Source organism: Petaurus breviceps, unplaced genomic scaffold (assembly GCF_028583685.1).
Source record: "Petaurus breviceps papuanus isolate PSGF00001 unplaced genomic scaffold, PetGlider_PUasm1.0 90825, whole genome shotgun sequence".
NCBI lineage: Eukaryota > Metazoa > Chordata > Mammalia > Diprotodontia > Petauridae > Petaurus > Petaurus breviceps.
Genome location: NW_027187353.1, coordinates 21,979,668 through 21,998,053, shown reverse-complemented (window position 1 = coordinate 21,998,053; position 18,386 = coordinate 21,979,668). Strand labels below are relative to the sequence as shown.

The following is an 18,386-nucleotide window of genomic DNA, read 5'->3' as shown; positions in this document are numbered from 1 at the left end:
GGGGGTGATTGGTAACGCTGTTCCAGGCCTCCTCTTAGGGATCAGAGGCCACAAGGTCCTGAAAAACTGAACAGTGGCAAATACCTTATCTTTGCTATAGCTTTATCCTTGTTCATTGTAAATATTTGTAATAATAGTCAACTGACATTTATTTGTAGAGTGTTTAAAATTAAATTATTTATTTAAATTAACATTTATTATAATTATTTATTTAAATTAAGTTTTTGTCATGGTAATATCTGGTACCTGGACAGGATAGGCCAGTGAAAAGATAGCAGGTTTGGAATCCAGACATCTGGGTTCTGATCCTAACTGACACTTACTATCTGGTTAATCTCAGGCTGGTCACTTAACCTCTTTGGGCCTCAGTTTCCTTATCTGTAAAACGAAGGTGTATAGAATTATTGGGGCATAGTTCTAAAGTTGCAAGGAGCCTCAAAGGCCTTGTGGTCCAAAAGTGGAAGGGCCTGTCTCCAGAGGTGGTGAGTTTCCCTTCACTGGAGGTCTTTATGCCAAAGATGGATGACCACTCATCAGGTATACTATAGTGGAAATTCCTTTTATGTATGCCGTAGATGAAATGGCACCTAAGGTCTCTAGAACTGTGAGCTTATGCTTTGTTTTTCAAAACAATAGAATATCTATATCTAAGCAGGGCACTACTTTTTAAAAAATAATTTTGATAGGAAAAGGACCTACATGTACAAAAATATTTATAGTAGCTCTTTTTGTTGTGGCAAAGAATTGGAAATTGAGTGGATGTCCATCAATTTGGGGGAATGACTGAACAAGTTGTGGTATGTGAATGTAATGGAATACTCTTGTGCTGTAAGAAATGATGAGCAGGCAGGCTTAGAAAAACCTGGAAGGACTTATATGAACGGATGCTGAGTGAAATGAGCAGAACCAGGAGAATATTGTACACAGTAACAGTCACATTGTACGATGACTACCTTTGACAGACTCAGCTCTTCTTAGCCATGCAACTCAAAAAGAATCACGATGGAAAATGCTATCCACGTCCAGAGGAAGAACTTGAAATCTGAATGCAGATGGAAGCACACTATTTGCACTCCTTTTCTTTTGTTGTGGTTTTTTTATTTCTTGTGGTTTCTTCCATTTGTTCTAATTCTTCTTTATATCATGACTAATGTGAAAATATGAATGTGTAAGTAGAGCCTATATCATGATTGTACACAATCCTGGGGAGAAGGGGGTAGGACAGGAAGGGGTAGAAAATTTAAAACTCAAAATCTTATGGAAGTGAATGTTGAAAACTAAAAATTAATTAATTGATTATTTAAAAAAATAATCTCTCAACTTGAAAAATCAATCAATCAATAAGCTTTTATTAAGTGTCTAATATGTCCTGAAGTCAGTGCTTCTTAGCACATTGTCTGGCACATATTAGGCACTTTAAAAACACTTGTTGAGTGGTTGATATAAAGACCAGAATGAAGCCTTCAAGGGACTTGAATATTAGTTATGTGTAAATGAATGATATTTAGAATTTGATCTGGACAAAACCATAAGGACCATCTGATCCAAACTCTTTGGGATTTTTTTCCACCATTTTTTAATACTGACCATATACATACACCAAATAAAATGAGTATTTCTGTATATAATGTGGAAGGGACAGAGAGAATTATATCTGGAATGGTGTGTCTGTTATGAATATCTTGCTTTTATTTTTAAGTATACAATAAATTTAACCAGTAACTTTCAAAGCTTGATTCTTTCTGACCTTCTGGTCTCTTTCATTTTTGAAGGGAAGGAACCTCTAACTCCTGCCTCCCTTGAAAAAAATTGAAACAAAACCCTCGTAACCAATGTACATAGTCCAAGAAAACAGACTCCCACATGGGCCATGTCCAAGAGTGTGTGACTCCTGCATCTTTATAATCCATCAGGAGGCAAATAGGATGCTTCATCATCGGTCCTTTGGAATTATTCTTGGCTTCTGTACTGATCAGAGTTTTTAAGCTTTACAAAGTTGTATGTCTTTATAGTGTTTTTGTCATGATATAAAATCATTTCCTGGTTCTGCTCACTTCACTCTGCATCAGTTCATACAAATCTTCTTAGATCTCCCTTTGTCGTTACTTACAGAATAACAGATTTTATATTATATATACTTACAGAATACAGATATTCCATTACCTCCATACACATTGATTTGCTCAGCTGTTACCCAATAGATGGGCAACCCCTTATTTTCCAATTGTTTGTCACCACAAATAGAGCTACCCTGAATATTTTTTTTTACATATGCATCCTTTCACTTTTTCTTTAATCTTTTTTTGGGTAGAGATCTAGTAATGGTATTGCTGGGCCAAAGAGTACACCCTGGGTAGTGACTTGGGGAAGCACAGTCCTCTCCTTGAAGAGAAGGATAAACTGAGGCCCTGAGCAGGGGAGGGACTTACCTCAGGCAGTAAACGACAAAGCCAGGTCTTCTGACTACAGAATGCCGTGTTCTTTCCACTGTGTTGTTGTCATTCAGTTATATTAGACTCTTTGTGACTCCATTTGGGGTTTTCTTGGCAGAGATACTGGAGTGGTTTGCCATATTCTTCTACAGCTCATTTTACAGATAAGGAAACTGAGGTAAACAGGATTAAGCGACTTGCCCAGGGTCACACAGCTAGTAAGTGTCTGAGGTCAGATTTGAGCTTACAAAGAGGAGTCTTCCTGACTCTAGGCCCACTGTTCTATCCACTGTACTACCTAGCTGCCCTAAATCAGTTTCAAACATGTGATCTATGGCTGAAGCACTGTCCTTATTCAAAAATTGGTTTTATTATAAACTGAATAATTGGCAACAAAAAAACAAGCAAATCAAATTAACACACACAGTAAGGGGTAGAAGTTTAGGTAATATCCTTAGCTTTTAACAAGATAGAAGCAAGTGAATAAACAAACAACAGAAAGGCCACCACTTTGTTCCGTGTCTTCAGCTAGGTCTCTTCTAGTTTTTCTTTTTAAAAATATGTAGTTACGTAGTCACTGTATTTACTAATCTAGATCTGGCCATCTCACTTTGTATCTCTATACCTTGTTTGATTCATGTATTTATTATTTTCTCCCATCCTGTGATATTCATATTATTAATTAATCACTATCAATTAGCTATTATTAAATAATTGTGATTATTAATTAAACAATTCATATTTTTAATATTTTTATTTTTTGAGACTGGGTCTCCCTATCTCACCCCAGCTAGAAGTGTACTGGTCACTCATGGGCCTGATCCCACTGCTGATTGGATCTGCTCCATTTCTAACAGGTTTGCCCCTCATTAGGCAGCCTGGTGGTCTCCCACACTTGGGATTCACCATATGGATTAGTTCACTATAGCTCAGCACAACAGAGCTCATGAGCCGGCCTAGACTGCCGCTCCCCCAGCAGCAGGGATTACAGGCTTGAGCCATTACCCCCAGCTCCATCAATTATTCATCCATTCTTCAGTCCTCAAATTTAGAGCTTCTCAGAATGGTAACTATACATTTTGGTGCACAGGACAGGCAGCACAAAATGTAGCCTCAAACTGACTTTGCAATTCATGATGTGAAAATTACCCGATTTAGTAAAGTGCAGTTGAGCTGGGAAGCTAGTTTCGTGGTGGGAGGGACACTGAAACACCCTTTATATGGGAGAGAGACTCCAGACTTGGGCATCCCGATAGGAGGAGAACAGAGAGAGAGACCTCATCACTAGCCCTGTGCAGAAAGCCCGGGAATACTGCCCACTATTGGGCAGAGACACCAGGACAGTGTCAGAGCAGAGAAGGACAGGACTGACTGAGCTGGTGAGAAAACTTGCACTGTGACAGCATTGTATTTTAGCTTTTGGTCCAGCCAAGTATTAAGCTCAGTTGTTTCCAGGCTACTAGGAGAGTATAATTGCTACCAAAATATAAAATAGCAAGTTTTAAAATTCTATGCTCTGAAAATAATTTTTAAATTTTTTTGCCTTCTAAATTTTGGTGTCCACAGTCACCATATCTTAGTTACAGCTCCACAGAGTGTTTACAATTGTATGCTGTCACCAATAGATCTTGTTGCTATTAATGTTTGGCCCTTTGTACAAAAAGTATAGTCAGGGGGCGGCTAGGTGGTGCAGTGAATAGAGCACCAGCCCTGGAGTCAGGAGGACCTGAGTTCAAATACGGCCTTAGACACTTAATACTTACTGGCCGTGGGACCTTGAGCAAGTCACTTAACCCGATTGCCCTGCCCTCCTCCCTCCAAAAAGAAAAAAAAAGTATAGTCAGGAATTAATTCATTTCATGAGATCTGATCATTTCTAAGTTAGTGAGGTCATACATTAAACCCTTTCAGATGGAAGTAAATCTTTGTCATAAATGTTCCTTTGTTTTAGGTATAGCCACTCCCTCTCAAGATATCCTCTACACCACCCTGGGCAATTTAATTAAAGAAAGGAAGATCTACCACACTGGAGAAGGGTACTTCATTGTGACCCCCCAGACTTACTTTATCACAAACACAGCAACCCAAGACAAGAAGAGAATGCCACTGGAAGACGGTCACCCTCTGCCTTCTTCGGTCACTTACCTGGTCAGTATGGACAGCCAAGCAGAATTAACCAAAGAAAACATCACCAGCCCCTCCCATTGCAAATCCTGCCGCTGCTTCCCTGACCCGTGTCCTGAAGAGGGACCAGCAGCACCGCCGACAGGGGAAGGGGGGAGGAAGGGGCAGAAGAACTCAGGGGAAGCCAGAGGATTAGCACGGAGCCAGGCCATCTCGACACTGGAGGAGAACCGCCTTTGTGATGGGACCAAACCCTTACCGTCCAAACACAAAGAAAAGAGCAGGAAGTTTGGTCTCCGTCTCCTCTGGCGCCAGATGTCCAGAAAAGAAAGGCCCAAGAAGGACCACAGGACTTTCTCTGCCCAATTCCCACCTGAAGAGTGGCCTGTCCGAGATGAGGAGAACTTAGACAATATTCCTCGGGACGTTGAACATGAGATTATTAAGCGCATCAATCCTGAGCTGACTGTCGACAACTTAATCAGACACACAGTCCTAATGCAGAAATATGAGGAGCGGAAAAAATACATGAGCCAGGGTACGTCTACTGACCTGTTGGCAGCCGGCCACAAGCAGCCGCAGCAGCCGCTGGTGAAAGCCGGAGTGAGGAGATGTCAGAGTAGGTCAGGAAGGCATCGGAGGAAAAGGTATTCAAGCAGAGAGCGGTCCAGAGGCCGGAGCCAGAGAGGTTCCCAGGCCAGTGAACCAAGGTCAGTCATCACCAGACCAGAGAAGCACTCCAAGTATCTCCCTGCTGAGGCTGCACCCAGGGCCAAAACCCCAGAAGGAGGATTGGCGCAGAAGCCCCTGGGGGAGACTCACTCAGGGGCGGCCAACCCTCATTTTATTTACAAAAAAAGAATCAGCAACCCTTTTCTAGGCTTTCCTCACAGGGGGAACCCAATTATCAGAGGCTACAAGGGCCAGAAGAACAGTGACCTGAAACCCAAGCCTACCGAGAAGCTCAAAAAGTCCTTCCAAAGGTCAAAGTCTTTGGATTCCTCAAGAAACGTTGACAATGAGACTCAGCAACCATGTACTGAAGAGCCCAAAGACAAGGCAAAGCTGGGAATGCCGTGTAATCCTAATGCTGCCTCTCTCCAGCCTGCTGGTGGTGACTTCCGAGACTGCGCCTTGAATTACTCACAGGCTGGGTTTTTCAGAACAAGGGGTAAAGGCCATACCTTCAGAGAAAGCCAGCCTGGGCAGAATGCCTATGCTGGCCACGACAAGACAGTCACTGATGTCCAGTGGAAGATTCACTCCTGTGCTGACCCAGTGGGGGAGACCCAAACTCAAACTCAGCATTGCTCTGCTTCCCAGACCTCTTGTTTAGTAGACCACGCAGCCCCTGGGCGTGGGCTGATGGATCAGCCCTTCATGCGTCAGTTCCAGAATCTTGGCCTTCTGGATCATGGTCTGAGCAGTGCTTGCCAGGTCAGACAGCCCGAGAGGCAAGGCAGAGACACTCCAAAGGAGCTGACTGTGAAACGTTGGGAGCCCCTCCCTCACAAGAACGAAGGCTTTACTGATGACGATGACCATGGGGATTTGTACCAGAAGGACTTGGATGTTGCCGAGGATGCCTGCAGCTCTTTGTATTTGGAGGAGGAGGAGGAAGACGAGGAGGATTTTGCTGAGAAACACATCCTGTGTCCAACTAGGCCAGGTCACCTCCCATATTCCTTTACCGATGGAAGCCTGTGGGACAATTTAGGGAAAACTCCAGTGACTGAGGGGCCCCTGGGCCACTGGAAGATAAGCAGTGACCTGACTGATTATAGCAGCAAAATACAACGGTTTGAGCCTCAGCTTTCTGAGAGGAATGATCATCACAGACCTGCTGGCTCACTCACTGACTCGGACGGGCTCCAGAAGATGAGTTTCTCAGGAGAAAACCGTGGCCTTCATCCATGTGGCTATCGCTGTGATGAGGAAGCTGGCGCAGCCCCAAGGACCCAAGCTTCTTCAGAGCTTGTCGACGGCAGTATATTTGACTATTACAATACCAGCGAGGCTGACTCTGAGGCAGAAACTTTGCAGAACTCCACCGGGGAGATGGGCGAGAAAGCTGCTTGCTGGGGTCTGGGACCACAGGGTGAGGAAGGGAGGAAACATTTCAGACAGAAGCCAGAGCTTTTCAGCGACACACGGATGCCGGGTTTGGCCCAGCGTGTCCAGCAGGAGCAAAATCACTTGGAAGGAACTGAAAACCACAGTCTGACAGGAGACAGTGGAATCGATTCTCCACGGTAAGTACATCAGTCTCTCGTGGGACTTAGTGGGGCCAAGGACAGACTGAGATCATCAGGACTAGTTCTTTCCTTCTAAGTTATCGCATCCATTGCTTAAAGTGACGCATTACTGAAAGAACCGTTTCAAATATAATCTCCACAAAACTGATTTAAAATTTTGATCTGCCATTTAGTTAAAGCTTCTTTGAGACATCTCTGGAAACAGAACGAAAAATGCACTGCCGAGAACTTGCAGATGCCCTCAGGGTTTAGAACAGAGACCTGGAAGGATTGTCTTATAACCTGAGGTCCTAATTTTGAACAAATAAATTTGTTTTGTTGGCATCGGATTCCCCAGTTTCAATTTAAAGAGACACACTTGAGAGATCACCTTGGTAGGGTTGTCAAGTCTAGTCATTAGTGAGCAGCCATGTGGTCATTTGAAAACATTTGAAATTTTTATAAATGTTAACAGAGAACCTTGAGAAATGTCAGATGGTTAAGGAATTACATCTCAACGGCATTTGCCCTAAATAAAACCCCAGTCATCTCTGTAAGGGAGCATGGATTTCCTAGGGTAAAAAGAATAACAGAAATGACCACTATCATTTATATGGCACTCTAAGATTTAAAAGGCACTTTGCCAATATCTCTGGGAGAAGTAGGCACCATTGTTTTTCCTATTTTATACATGAAGAAACTTAGGCAGAGGTTAAGTGACTTGCTCAGGGTCACTGCCATTGAGGTGTGAGGTAGGTTTAGACTCAGGTCTTCCAGAGTCCAGTTCCAGAGCGCTGTCCACTGCACCATCAGGTCACTACCAGCTGAAAATCAAGTGTTACAAAAAAAAAGTGCTATTTTCTATTCATTTCTACCCAATTCTTTCTTTTTTACAAGAAGGATATGCTGTTTATCTGCTTGGGCAAATCCTTTGCCTTTTCTGGTTCTCATTTTCCCCATCTGTAAAATGAGGGAGTTGGACCATATGCTTTCAGTTTCCTTTTAATTAATCAATCAATAAGCACTTAGTATGTACCTACTGTGTGTCAGACATTGAGCTGAGAGCTACAGGTACAAAGACAAAAGTGAAATTGTTCATATCCTCAAGGTGTTTACATTTTAATGTAAGCATATGAATGCATGCAGAATATGGAATAATGACTATATGCTTTTAGATCATGCTTTAGGGTTTGTAAAGTGCTTTAAAAATATTGCCTCATTTTATCTTCACACTGACTCTGGGAAGCGGGTGATATTATTGTCCCCATTTTACAGATGAGGAAGCTGGGGCAGGACAGTTAAAATGTCTTGCCCAGGATTGCACTGTTAGTAAGCATCTGAGGCAGGACTTGAACTCAAGTCTTCCTGACGCCAGGTCCAACATTCTTTCCACTGTGCCACCTCGCTTCCTCAAAAAAGAATTCATGGGGGGCGACTAGGTGGCGAAGTGAATAGAGCTCCAGCCCTGGAGTCAGGAGGATCTGAGTTAAAATCTGGCCTCAGAAACTTAACACTTACTAGCCTTATGACCTTGGGCAAGTCACTTAACCCCAATTGCCCTGCCCTCCCCCCTGCAAAACACAAAAACAAACTAGCCAAAAAAGAATTCATGGTAGCTTGGGGAGGGAAGAAACTATCAGCTGGCAGGGGGTGGAGAAGAGCTTTCAAGCTGAAGCCCCAAATTCTGTGATTCTATCTTCTAAAGAACAGAAGAAGCTATTTCTTTTCCTCTGTTAATAAAAGAATAAGGTCAGTGATTCCAGGAGAAGCCATTAAAGACCCACTCCCCAACCTTTAGTTTTCTCCCAAGTCCCATGGTAGATATGCAGGCATTGGCATTTATCATGAGAAGACAGAGTGCCCCATGTGAATTTTTCATTTTTCATAAAATATCATATTTTCACACGTAGAAGTTTCTGTAATTTGGATGAACAGACTTTGGGTAGGCAATGATCAGTTAATCAACAAGCATTTATTAAGCACCTACTATACACCTAGTCCTACATGTGCATGATGGCAGTTGTCACCAGAATATTTATAATGAGTGAGGAGGGGGACATATGGGGCAGTCACTTTTAGGATTGTCCTCCCCATCTTCCCCATTGGCTGCTCCTGCATCCCCCTAGAAGCTGGAGAAGGGAAGGGCAGCATTTTCCTAGGCGTTCTGTAGCTGGATGTCAAGAAAGCAGCAGACTTGGTCCTAATCTCTCTGTGTTTGCCATTTAACCACGTAGATCAAGCATGCACATGGAAGGACGAGGGAAGGGGGCTTCTCTAGCTCTGCATGTGTGTCCTGGACCCCTTTACAGAATAATGTTTTAAAATACATAAAATATACAAGATTACAAAGGAATCCAATTAAATCAAAATGCATTTCTCCAGATATTTTTAAAAACATTCAGAGACCCCAGGTCTAGACCCCTGGCGTAGGGGAAGAATGATCCGGTCACATGAACAAGGACGATATGACCCATTGTGACTGTAGAGGTCTAGGATGGAGGAGAAGGAAGAGATCTGGAAGAGGTTTCTTGCAGGACATGATGAGTTTTCACTTGGATTTTGTATGAGTCACTTTTCCTTGTTGGTCCTCAGTTTCCTCCTCTGTAAAATGAGCGATTTGGATTATATAATTAGATCTCAAAGGTCCCTTCCTGCTGTGAGTCCCATGATTTTGTGACCCCTGAGTGATAAATAGGAAATGATGATGAAAAGGGGATGAGAACTTTAGGCACTGGAGATGACCACTGATATGTGTATCACGTGTATTTATTAACACTTTACAATCATTATTTGGTTCTCTCGATTTTGTCAGTGGTGGTAGTCATTTTTCAGTCATATCTGACTCTACATGATCCCATTTGTAGTTTTCTTGGCAGAGATAGTGGAGTAGTTTGCCATTTCCTTCTTCAGCTCATTTTTACAGATGGGGAAATTGAGACAAATAGGGTTAAGTGACCTACCCAGGATCACAAAGCTAGTAAGTGTCTGAGGCTGGATTTGAACTCGGGAAGATGAGTCTTCCTGATTCCGAACTCCATCCACTTTACCACTTAGCTGCCATGGGTCCTTTCACAATAGCTCTGTGAAATAGGTACTATGAGATACTGATAGAGATAGGGCCTAGGCCAGTGATTTCATATGTATATAGATCAACATCTCAGCAATGTATAGTCTTAGAGCAGGTTGGGGTTCTTAACCTAGGGTTACCACAAAGGCAAAGCTGAAGTTGGGGGAGCAGAAATCAATTCAAGTCAACAACAGAAACATTTACTAAGTACCCAGGATGCCCAAGGCACTGTACTAGGGAGCTGGGGCTATACAAAGACAAAACAAAACCATGAGGGCAGGCCCTCAAGGGGCTTATGTTCTACTGGGGTCCGTGTATGAAAAGTAGAGAAGGGAGTAAGAGAAAGATGGACTTGGCTGGGGCAACAAGGCTAAAATGACTCTCGCTCTCTAGAAAGGGAAATATGCAGGTGAAGCCCACCATATTTATTTAAGACAAATTATTGTTGTGTGTGGTTTGTCCTTTGTTCTAGAAGAGGACGTAACATTAGGGAGATGATGACATGAGTTGCATTGAATTGGATTTCAGTGAGGAAGGCTGGGCAAAGTCACCAGTCTCACTTTCTTCTCTAGAAACATCTGGGTCCAGTGGCCAGATATTCATCAGCATGACCAGGGATAGCCCAGGATGCAGTGGGAGACGTTGGCCTTTTTAAGCCAATGTCTTACTTTGAGTGAGGCAACACCCATTTAAGGTAAATTGCTCTACTCCAACTAACAACGTGGAGACTGAAAGTTAGTTTAAGTTAGTTTTTCAGCCCCTTAGATATAAAACTACACTGGAGCTTAATTAGAGAGATGCCTGCTATTGGACTGGAGAACAGAAGGCCTGTTTAACACCAGTCAAATGTAAGCTCTTTGTGGATAGGACCTAATTCAGTTTTGTGTTTGGATCTCTGGAACCTAACTCAATGCCTGGCATATAAGTAGGAGTTTTACTAAATGCTTAGATTTTTAATATTTCTCATTTTTAACATATTTTTATCTCATCTTCATTTCCAATCTTCCCGTGCAGCAATATATCCTTGGTAATAATTAATTAAAAAGAAAGAGAAATAAATCCATTCAACAAAACTAACCAATAAGTCAGTGGAGTTTGACAGTCTCTCTAGACACTTGTGGTCTACCACCTCTGCAAAGAAAGGAGGAAGATCCTTAATAAGTGTTAACTGAATTGAATGACATATGCAATACATGCAACGATATCATGGATGGCCAGCTGTGGAACATGTTTAACATGAAGGGCACTTGTGACTGAGGAGCTGACTTCTTTTAAAAATGCAATTCAGGCTTAACAGGATTTTTTTTTACTCTTTCATAGTAATAAATAACCAGGGAATACAGTGCCTTACTTGGTTAATATAAATAGAAATCCAAAGCACTTTCCTTTTTTTTTTTTTTTAAAGTAACAGCTCTATTTAATTTTTTGATATCTTTAGGACACAGAGCTTGGCATCTAATAATTCTGTCCTTCTGGAGGAGCTAAAGAGAAGACGGAGTTTCCTACAGAGCTTTGAAGGCATAAACAGCACGAGGAGTGGACAGATGCTCACATCGAATCCCTTACTCCAGCTGACGTCTGTAATAAACGTTTAAGTCTTTTTGTCTGGGAACTTGAGGCTAATTATTTTTTTTTTTTGTAAAAAATGTACAGCCTTCACTGTAAATGTCTTAACCCACTGCGCATATTTAGATTCACCTGTTTTGACATACATGCTTTATAATTCTTGAATATTTGTGCTCTAGTCATGGACTTTGTTCTGCTTCTGATCTTTTAAAAAGTTTATTTGGGTATGGAGTCATTGGAAATATTAGAATGTTTACAATAAAAAGAAAAAAACAGACGTGGCATTAGTCATCTTTATTGCTATGCAACAGAGTTGAAAGGACATGGGAGGGGCAGCTAGGTGTCACAGTGGATAGAGCACCAGCCCTGGAGTCAGGAGGACCTGAGTTCAAATCTGCCCTCTGACACTTATTAGCTCTGTGGCTCTGGGCAAGTCTCTGATTGCCTTGAAGAAAAATAAAAAGGACACGGGAGTTGGAGGCATCCTGCCTCTGAGTTTCCCTGCCTCTCTGACCTCTTTTTATCTAAATGTCCTGCCAAATGGGAATAATACTAATCCTTACACTGCCTGGCAGAATCCTGGTAGAATGTTAGCCCTTTGCGAACAGGCGCTTTCATCCTTGTCTTTGTGTCCCTAGTGCCTAGCACAGTGCTTAAGATATTCTAGGTGCCTGTAGGATTATAGATTCAGTGACTCAAGGGACCTTGGAGACCAGGTCACCCCCTACCCCCACCCCTTATTTGACAGATGAGGGAATTGAAAGCCCTGAGAAATTAAGGGTCACAAAGCTAATAAAAATCTGGATCCAGTCTTCTTAGATCTAGGTTTGGTGCTGGTCTGCCATGTCACGCTGCCTTGTCAATAACAAATATTGATCTTCATTTCATTGATTACTTAATTATAATGACATTGATAATTTAAGTGAAAAATAGAGATTGTTACTAGGTGGAGGGTGGGGCTTGTTCTTAAATTACATTGATTACTTAATTACAATCACATTGATAATTTAATTGAAAAAAAGATTGTTACTAGCTGGAGATTGGGGATTGGGGAAGGTTTGCTTCCTGGAGGAAAGGGCACTTGACTTGGACTTCAAAGGGTAGGAGATTTAAAAGTGGCTTTCCATGTAATTGGGGAAAAAAGTACTATTAAAAATAAAGGGTGGGAGAAAATCAACAGGTGGAGGTGGAGAAAACAATAAGAAAATGGCCAATGACATAAGCAAAGGAGCTAGGCTAGAATAAACAGAGAGGAGAAGCAGGGAATGGTTGGAAGGGGGGGATGGAGTCATTTTCCAACGGCTTCAAATGCAGGATAATGGGTCAAACTTTCCTGGGTAGGTGCTGAAAGTCAAGTAAATCAGTCACCTAACATTTAGTAATGCTACCAGGATCTGTGCTAAACCAAGGCGAAAATGAATTCCCTGCCCTCAGGGAGCTTCTAATCTATCGAAGTAATGATGTGAGCCATATATAAGAATTAGTCTAGCTGTGGTATGGGTTGGAGAAAGAGATTGAAAGATCTCAAAGACTATTGCAATAGTCTGTGTGGGTGGTATTGGAGGCTCTGTTAGGATGGTAACAGTGGAAACAGGAAAGAAAAGGATGAGGGAATATTATGCAGGTAGAATTTACAGACCTTGATAAGTGATTAAATATGAGAATGGAGAGAGAAGGAAAAGTCAAAACTCGCCCTCTGATTTGGAACCCAGGAAGCAGGGTGAATGCTGGTACTTTTGACCCACCTCCAGGAAGAGTGGATTTCGGGGAATAAATAATGACCTTGGTTTTGGACATGATGAGTTTGAGATGCTGGTGGAGATATCCAGCGGCCAACTGGAGATGTGGATTTGGGAGACTTTGGCAGAGAGGTGGAAGGTGGACCCCTGAGAAGGAATAGTAGAGAGGAGAGGAAATTCTTGCTTAGGTCATAGTTGGGTCAGATGGTCTCTGAGTCCCCCTTCCAACTCTGAGATTGCCAACAAGCTCTCCAAGGAAAAGTGGAGAGGAAGGTGAGATGGTCAGGGTCAGACCCTTAGAAGCATCACCTACAGGGGTCAGGATAGGGATGGGTAGCCTGTGAAGGAAGTTGGGGAAGAAAGAGAAACAGGAGATTGTGGAGGTTCTGAAGCCAAAGGAGGAGAGAATGTTGGGTTTGGAGGGGGCGATTAGTGATGTTAAATGCTATAGGGAGGTGAAGGGAAGATGAGTCTTAAAGAGGCAATTTGGATTTAAGTCCTGGATGACCTTTGAGAAATCAGTTCCAGAGTGAAGATGATGGAAGCCAGATATGGGAAAAATTAAAGGAGAAGAGCTAGTGGTATATGGCAAAGGGACCTAAAATAGAGAAAAATGTTCCTAGGAGTTTGGCACTGAAGGGAAGGAGAGAGATGAATGAGGCTAGATGAGTCAGTAGAAGGCATTTTTAGAGCATGACTCATGTGGACTTAGAGCTGGAAGGGACTATACAGGTCATCGAGTCCACATTTTTCATTTTACAGACAAGGAAACTGAGGCCCACAGACTTCTGACTCCAAACCCGTTTCCTTCTACCATTCCACACCTCCTTGGAATAATGAAGATCTCAGTATGCTTGTGGGTAAAAAGGGGAAAGAGCCAATTTTGGAGAGAGTAAGAGGTGTGAGAGAGAGGCAGAGATGAGTGCTGGAAGCCAGTTCAGAAGCCAGCCAGAAGGCATAGGGTCAAGGGCTGAGAGATTTACTTGATTAAATAGAATAGCTTTTCCTCTATGTCTAGTGGGAGGGGAGTTGAGGCAGGAAGTGGGGCTGAGGATTAGAGAAGGGGGGCTGAGGAAGTTCACTTTGGAAGGCTTCAGTCTTGTCGGGGATGGAAAAGGGAGGCCATGAAGTTGCCAGATTTTGGCAGTGGAGAGGTACATGAGAAAGGTTCAGGGAAAGGACACCTGGTATATGAAAAAAAGCTTATGAGTAAGGAAGGAGAAAGAATAATAATAAGCAATGTTTAGAAAGTGCTTCAAGGTTTGTAAAGCCCTTTACTTACATATATTTTCTTCTGATCTTCACAAAACCCCATGAGGTAAGTACTATGGGTATTATGATCTTTGATTTACAAATTAGGAAACTGAGGCTTTTGGGACATGGCTTACCCAGGGTCACGTGAAAGGTGGTATTTGAGCCCAGGTCTCTCCTGTCCTGAAGGCCAGGGGGGCTCTTTCCACTCTGCCTCACTGAACTCCACCCGGGACTCTGGAGGACAGACGTAGATAATCTTGATGTTACCCAAATAGCTCTGCCAGAGGATTTTGTTTTGTTTGGGGGAATTATTTTGGCTTTGTCAAACCAATTAGTCAGTATATATTTTTTGGAAGAGGACATGAAGGTTAGTTGAGGCTAGTTGAATATTTGCTCCAGTAATTAAAGGAGAAACTTCTTTCAAGAGACTTTATCAACACAAGGCTATCAAATCAGGAAGCAGTGTGGTATCGTTGAAAAAATAATCGATTTGGAGTCAAAGGACTTGAATTAAAATTCCTACTCTTCCACTTCCTGTGTGACCTTGGGCAAGTCACTTGACCTCTTTGGGCTTCAGTCTTCATCTGTTAAATGAAGAGGCTGAACTAGTTGTCCTCTGAGGTCCACTTTATAACCCTATGACCTTCCTGGTCTTTGGCCCATCCTGCCACCTCTGAGCAGAGGGAACCAGTCATGGGGCTTCCTTCCTGACTTTGGCCTAGGAGGCTGGGGCTTCTTGGTGTAGCAGGAAATTAAGGCAGGCAAAGGCTCGGCCCAATATATATGTGCACCAGTTACACCTACCTAGCTAGCCTTTCGGCATAGATTATGCAAGTCTGTAATTATGTGTCTAAACATGGCCCTTTATGAAACCAGATATGTTCCTCTGTCATCTCAAAAACACCTCGTGAAACCACAGGAATTACATGTGGAAGAAAGGTCTTAAATTGCTGCGAACTCCCCAGGGCTTGAGGGAAGATTGTTCCCTAATATGTATGACGTCCAGTGCTGTAGATTAATTTGACACCAAAACTTTAACTGGACTTATTGACTTCTTTTCCCTTTGACTGTCTATTCTTTATTAATGGGAAAAAAAACAAGCAGGCTGACTATTTTCTTGACTCATCCTAAGCAGAAAGGAAAAATGAGCATGTGTTGACAGAATTGGCCTTGTCAAATGACTCCCAGGGAGGCAAAATTGATATATGAATTTCAAGGCAATTGAAACACTAGTGTGACCCTATGCCTGTAACTTAACCTTATCATGCCTCTTTTTCTTCATTGGTAAAATGGGGGAGAGAAGTTGGACTGAGTTTCTGCTAAGGTCTCTCAGCTCAGAATCTATGGTCTTGTGATTTACTTTGCTTTGGCAACCCACTTCAAGGGTGACCTTGACTGAGTCATTTCAATGGGCCTTAATCTATAAAATGAAAGCTCACTTCCGGCTCTCGACCCTGTAAACTGCTTGTTGCTTGTCAAGGAAGGGGTCTAAAGTTACATCATTAGAAATCCACTCCTTTGGGTTTTAGAGGTTCTTAAGAAGAGTGAATGAAACTGAACAGAGTGGATTAGATAGTTATTAAATACTTGCTATGTGTCAGGGCCTGGGGGATAAGCTGGGAATGCAAAGCTGAAAAGGGACATTAGTCTCTGCCCTCAGTGGGCTTAAGAGAAATACCTGAAGCCGGCAGGTATGTTGACATCTAAGCCATAAGTTAAAGTCCCCCTTTCTGGAAGCATCCTCAGAGATTATCTAGTCCAGCCACCTTATTTTAGGTGAGAAAACTGAGGCTGAGAAAGATTAAGTGACTTATCAAAGTTCACACAGTTAGTGAGGACCCAAGCTGGAGTATGAACCCAGGTCCTCTGATTTTAGGGGTGGTGCTCTTTCTACAACTGGGTCATGTGAGAAGAAGTCTGTATGGGAACAGGATACAGGAAAATAGAAGCTCCTTGAGGGCAGGACTGGTTGGGGTTTGGGGTTCTGTTTTGGTTTTTGTCTTAGCTCTCAACCACCTAGGCCAAAGCTTTATATATAGAAGGTGCTGAATTGGTTGAATTGAATTGACATATACCCTTCCTAATGGCATTGATTGGTCCTAGAAATAGCATTCTAAGGGCAATTCGTTCCACTGGAAGATACAAAAATGTAATTTGCTTCTTGACTAGTCAAAGGCTGCTAAAATGGGGTTTGGCTATGGCGTATTAGTGTTATTATGGTAAAACAGTAAATTCCTCAGATTTCTTCAGGGGAAGTCCCAAGGCTCCATGCCTACTGAGAGCCTTCTCTCCTCCCATAAGCAGATCTCTCCATCTCTCCTGCCTTACATGGAAAAAACTAGAGGTGAACATTTGAGATCCATTTGTATCTCTAGGCCCACCACAGCTCCAAATTTATAAAGGTTGGGTTCCATCTTGAAAGCATCTACTCAATCCTTTTTCTTGGCTAAATAGCATTTAATTAATAATACTTTATGAAAATAAATTAATAATACATAGGAAAGGCAGTGTGGCCTAACAGATAAAGGATCCAGGAAATAATTAAGAAGACTGTTAAGTCTTAACACCTCTGACACATACTGGTTTTGTGACCTTGTGAAAAACACTTAACTCCACTTGGTGCTGAATAACTTTATAAGACAATATGTTGCGGATAAATCGTTGATTTGCATCAGTGGAGAGGGTTTTTACACTGAGAATTGCATATGCCATCATAGTAATGGACAAAAAAAAAGATGGTGGCAGGGTGGAATGGTAGATGGATGCCCAGACCGTAAAGTCAAGAAGACCTTAGTCCAAATCCAAACTTTAACACAAACATGATTGATCTACTGATGACCCAGATCATGGGCAAGACACCTAACTTCTCAGGGTCCCAGGAAGCTCTCTAAGACTACACATTAAAGTGGAATCACTCATCTAAGTTGATGGAAGGAGGTTCTGCTCCAAGTGTTCTTCATGATCCAGAACACGTAGATCTGACCTCCCTTCCCTCCCCCACCAAACCATATTAATAGTAATTATTTAGAATACAGAAATAATTTTCCAGAAGAAGCCTGATTTATGACCACGCTGTATAGTTAATATCTGAACAATGATATTACTATTAATGGATTTCCATTGGCTTGAATTATGGGCAGAAAGGGGCCTTAGAGGTCACTGAGTCCAATCCTCACCTCATTTTATAACTAAAGAAACAGAGGCCTAAAGAGATGAAGTGGCTTGCTTTACCCAGATACTAGACAGCAGACCTTTTTTAAAAATAATTGTTAAAATGTTTTATATGTAATTAGGAAATGTTTGATGAAATAAATAAAAATAATTTTTAAGAAATAGCAGAGCTTTGATTTGAACCTGTCTTTTGACTTAAAATGCTATGTGATTTGCACTATACCACATGTGGACTCAAAGTCCCAGGTTCCCCACTATACTATGCTAATGTGGTTTACCTCTGACTTTCTGCAAGTAAAATCAAAACTCTTCAGCCTGGTATTTGTAGGAATTATAGACTTAAAGCTGCCAAGTACCTTAGAAGTCATCAAGGATAACTGCCTCAATTTACAGATGAGGAGACTGAGACCCAGATAGGTTGAGTGATTTACCCAAGGCCAAGTAGGTGGTAAATGTCAGATGAGAATCACACTCAGGTCCAAGATGCCATCTCCCTCCACCACGTTCCTCCCACCTGCTCCATGAAGACCGGATTGTTTGTCATCCCTTAATAACATCCTGTGTTTTTCCACCTCTTATCATTGCTTGCCCATTCCTTGTGCCTAGGAATCTGTTCCACCCCATCTCTGTCAGGGTGAGGTCTTATATGCCCTCCCCATCCTTTAAGGCCCAACTCAAACATGGTCTTCTCCATGAAACCCCCCCTGGGTCCCTCAGGCAGTCTGGGCTCCCTTGTCTGATGTCAGAATTGTTCTGTGCTTTACTTATGAATTTACAATCTCATTTGTATTCTGGTTTT

The 18,386-nt window shown here is 42.2% G+C and overlaps 1 protein-coding gene across 1 annotated transcript in view; it reads left to right on the top strand.

Annotated features, from left to right (window-relative positions):
- Positions 1 to 11,700, top strand: part of STOX1 (storkhead box 1) — a 66,605-nt gene extending 54,905 nt beyond the window's left edge. The window contains exons 3-4 of the mRNA XM_069071478.1: positions 4,384 to 6,808; positions 11,296 to 11,700. Coding sequence (XP_068927579.1) covers positions 4,384 to 6,808; positions 11,296 to 11,452 — 2,582 coding nt within the window. The 3' untranslated portion in view covers positions 11,453 to 11,700. The remainder of the gene's footprint in view (positions 1 to 4,383; positions 6,809 to 11,295) is intronic.
- Positions 11,701 to 18,386: the final 6,686 nt, after the last annotated feature.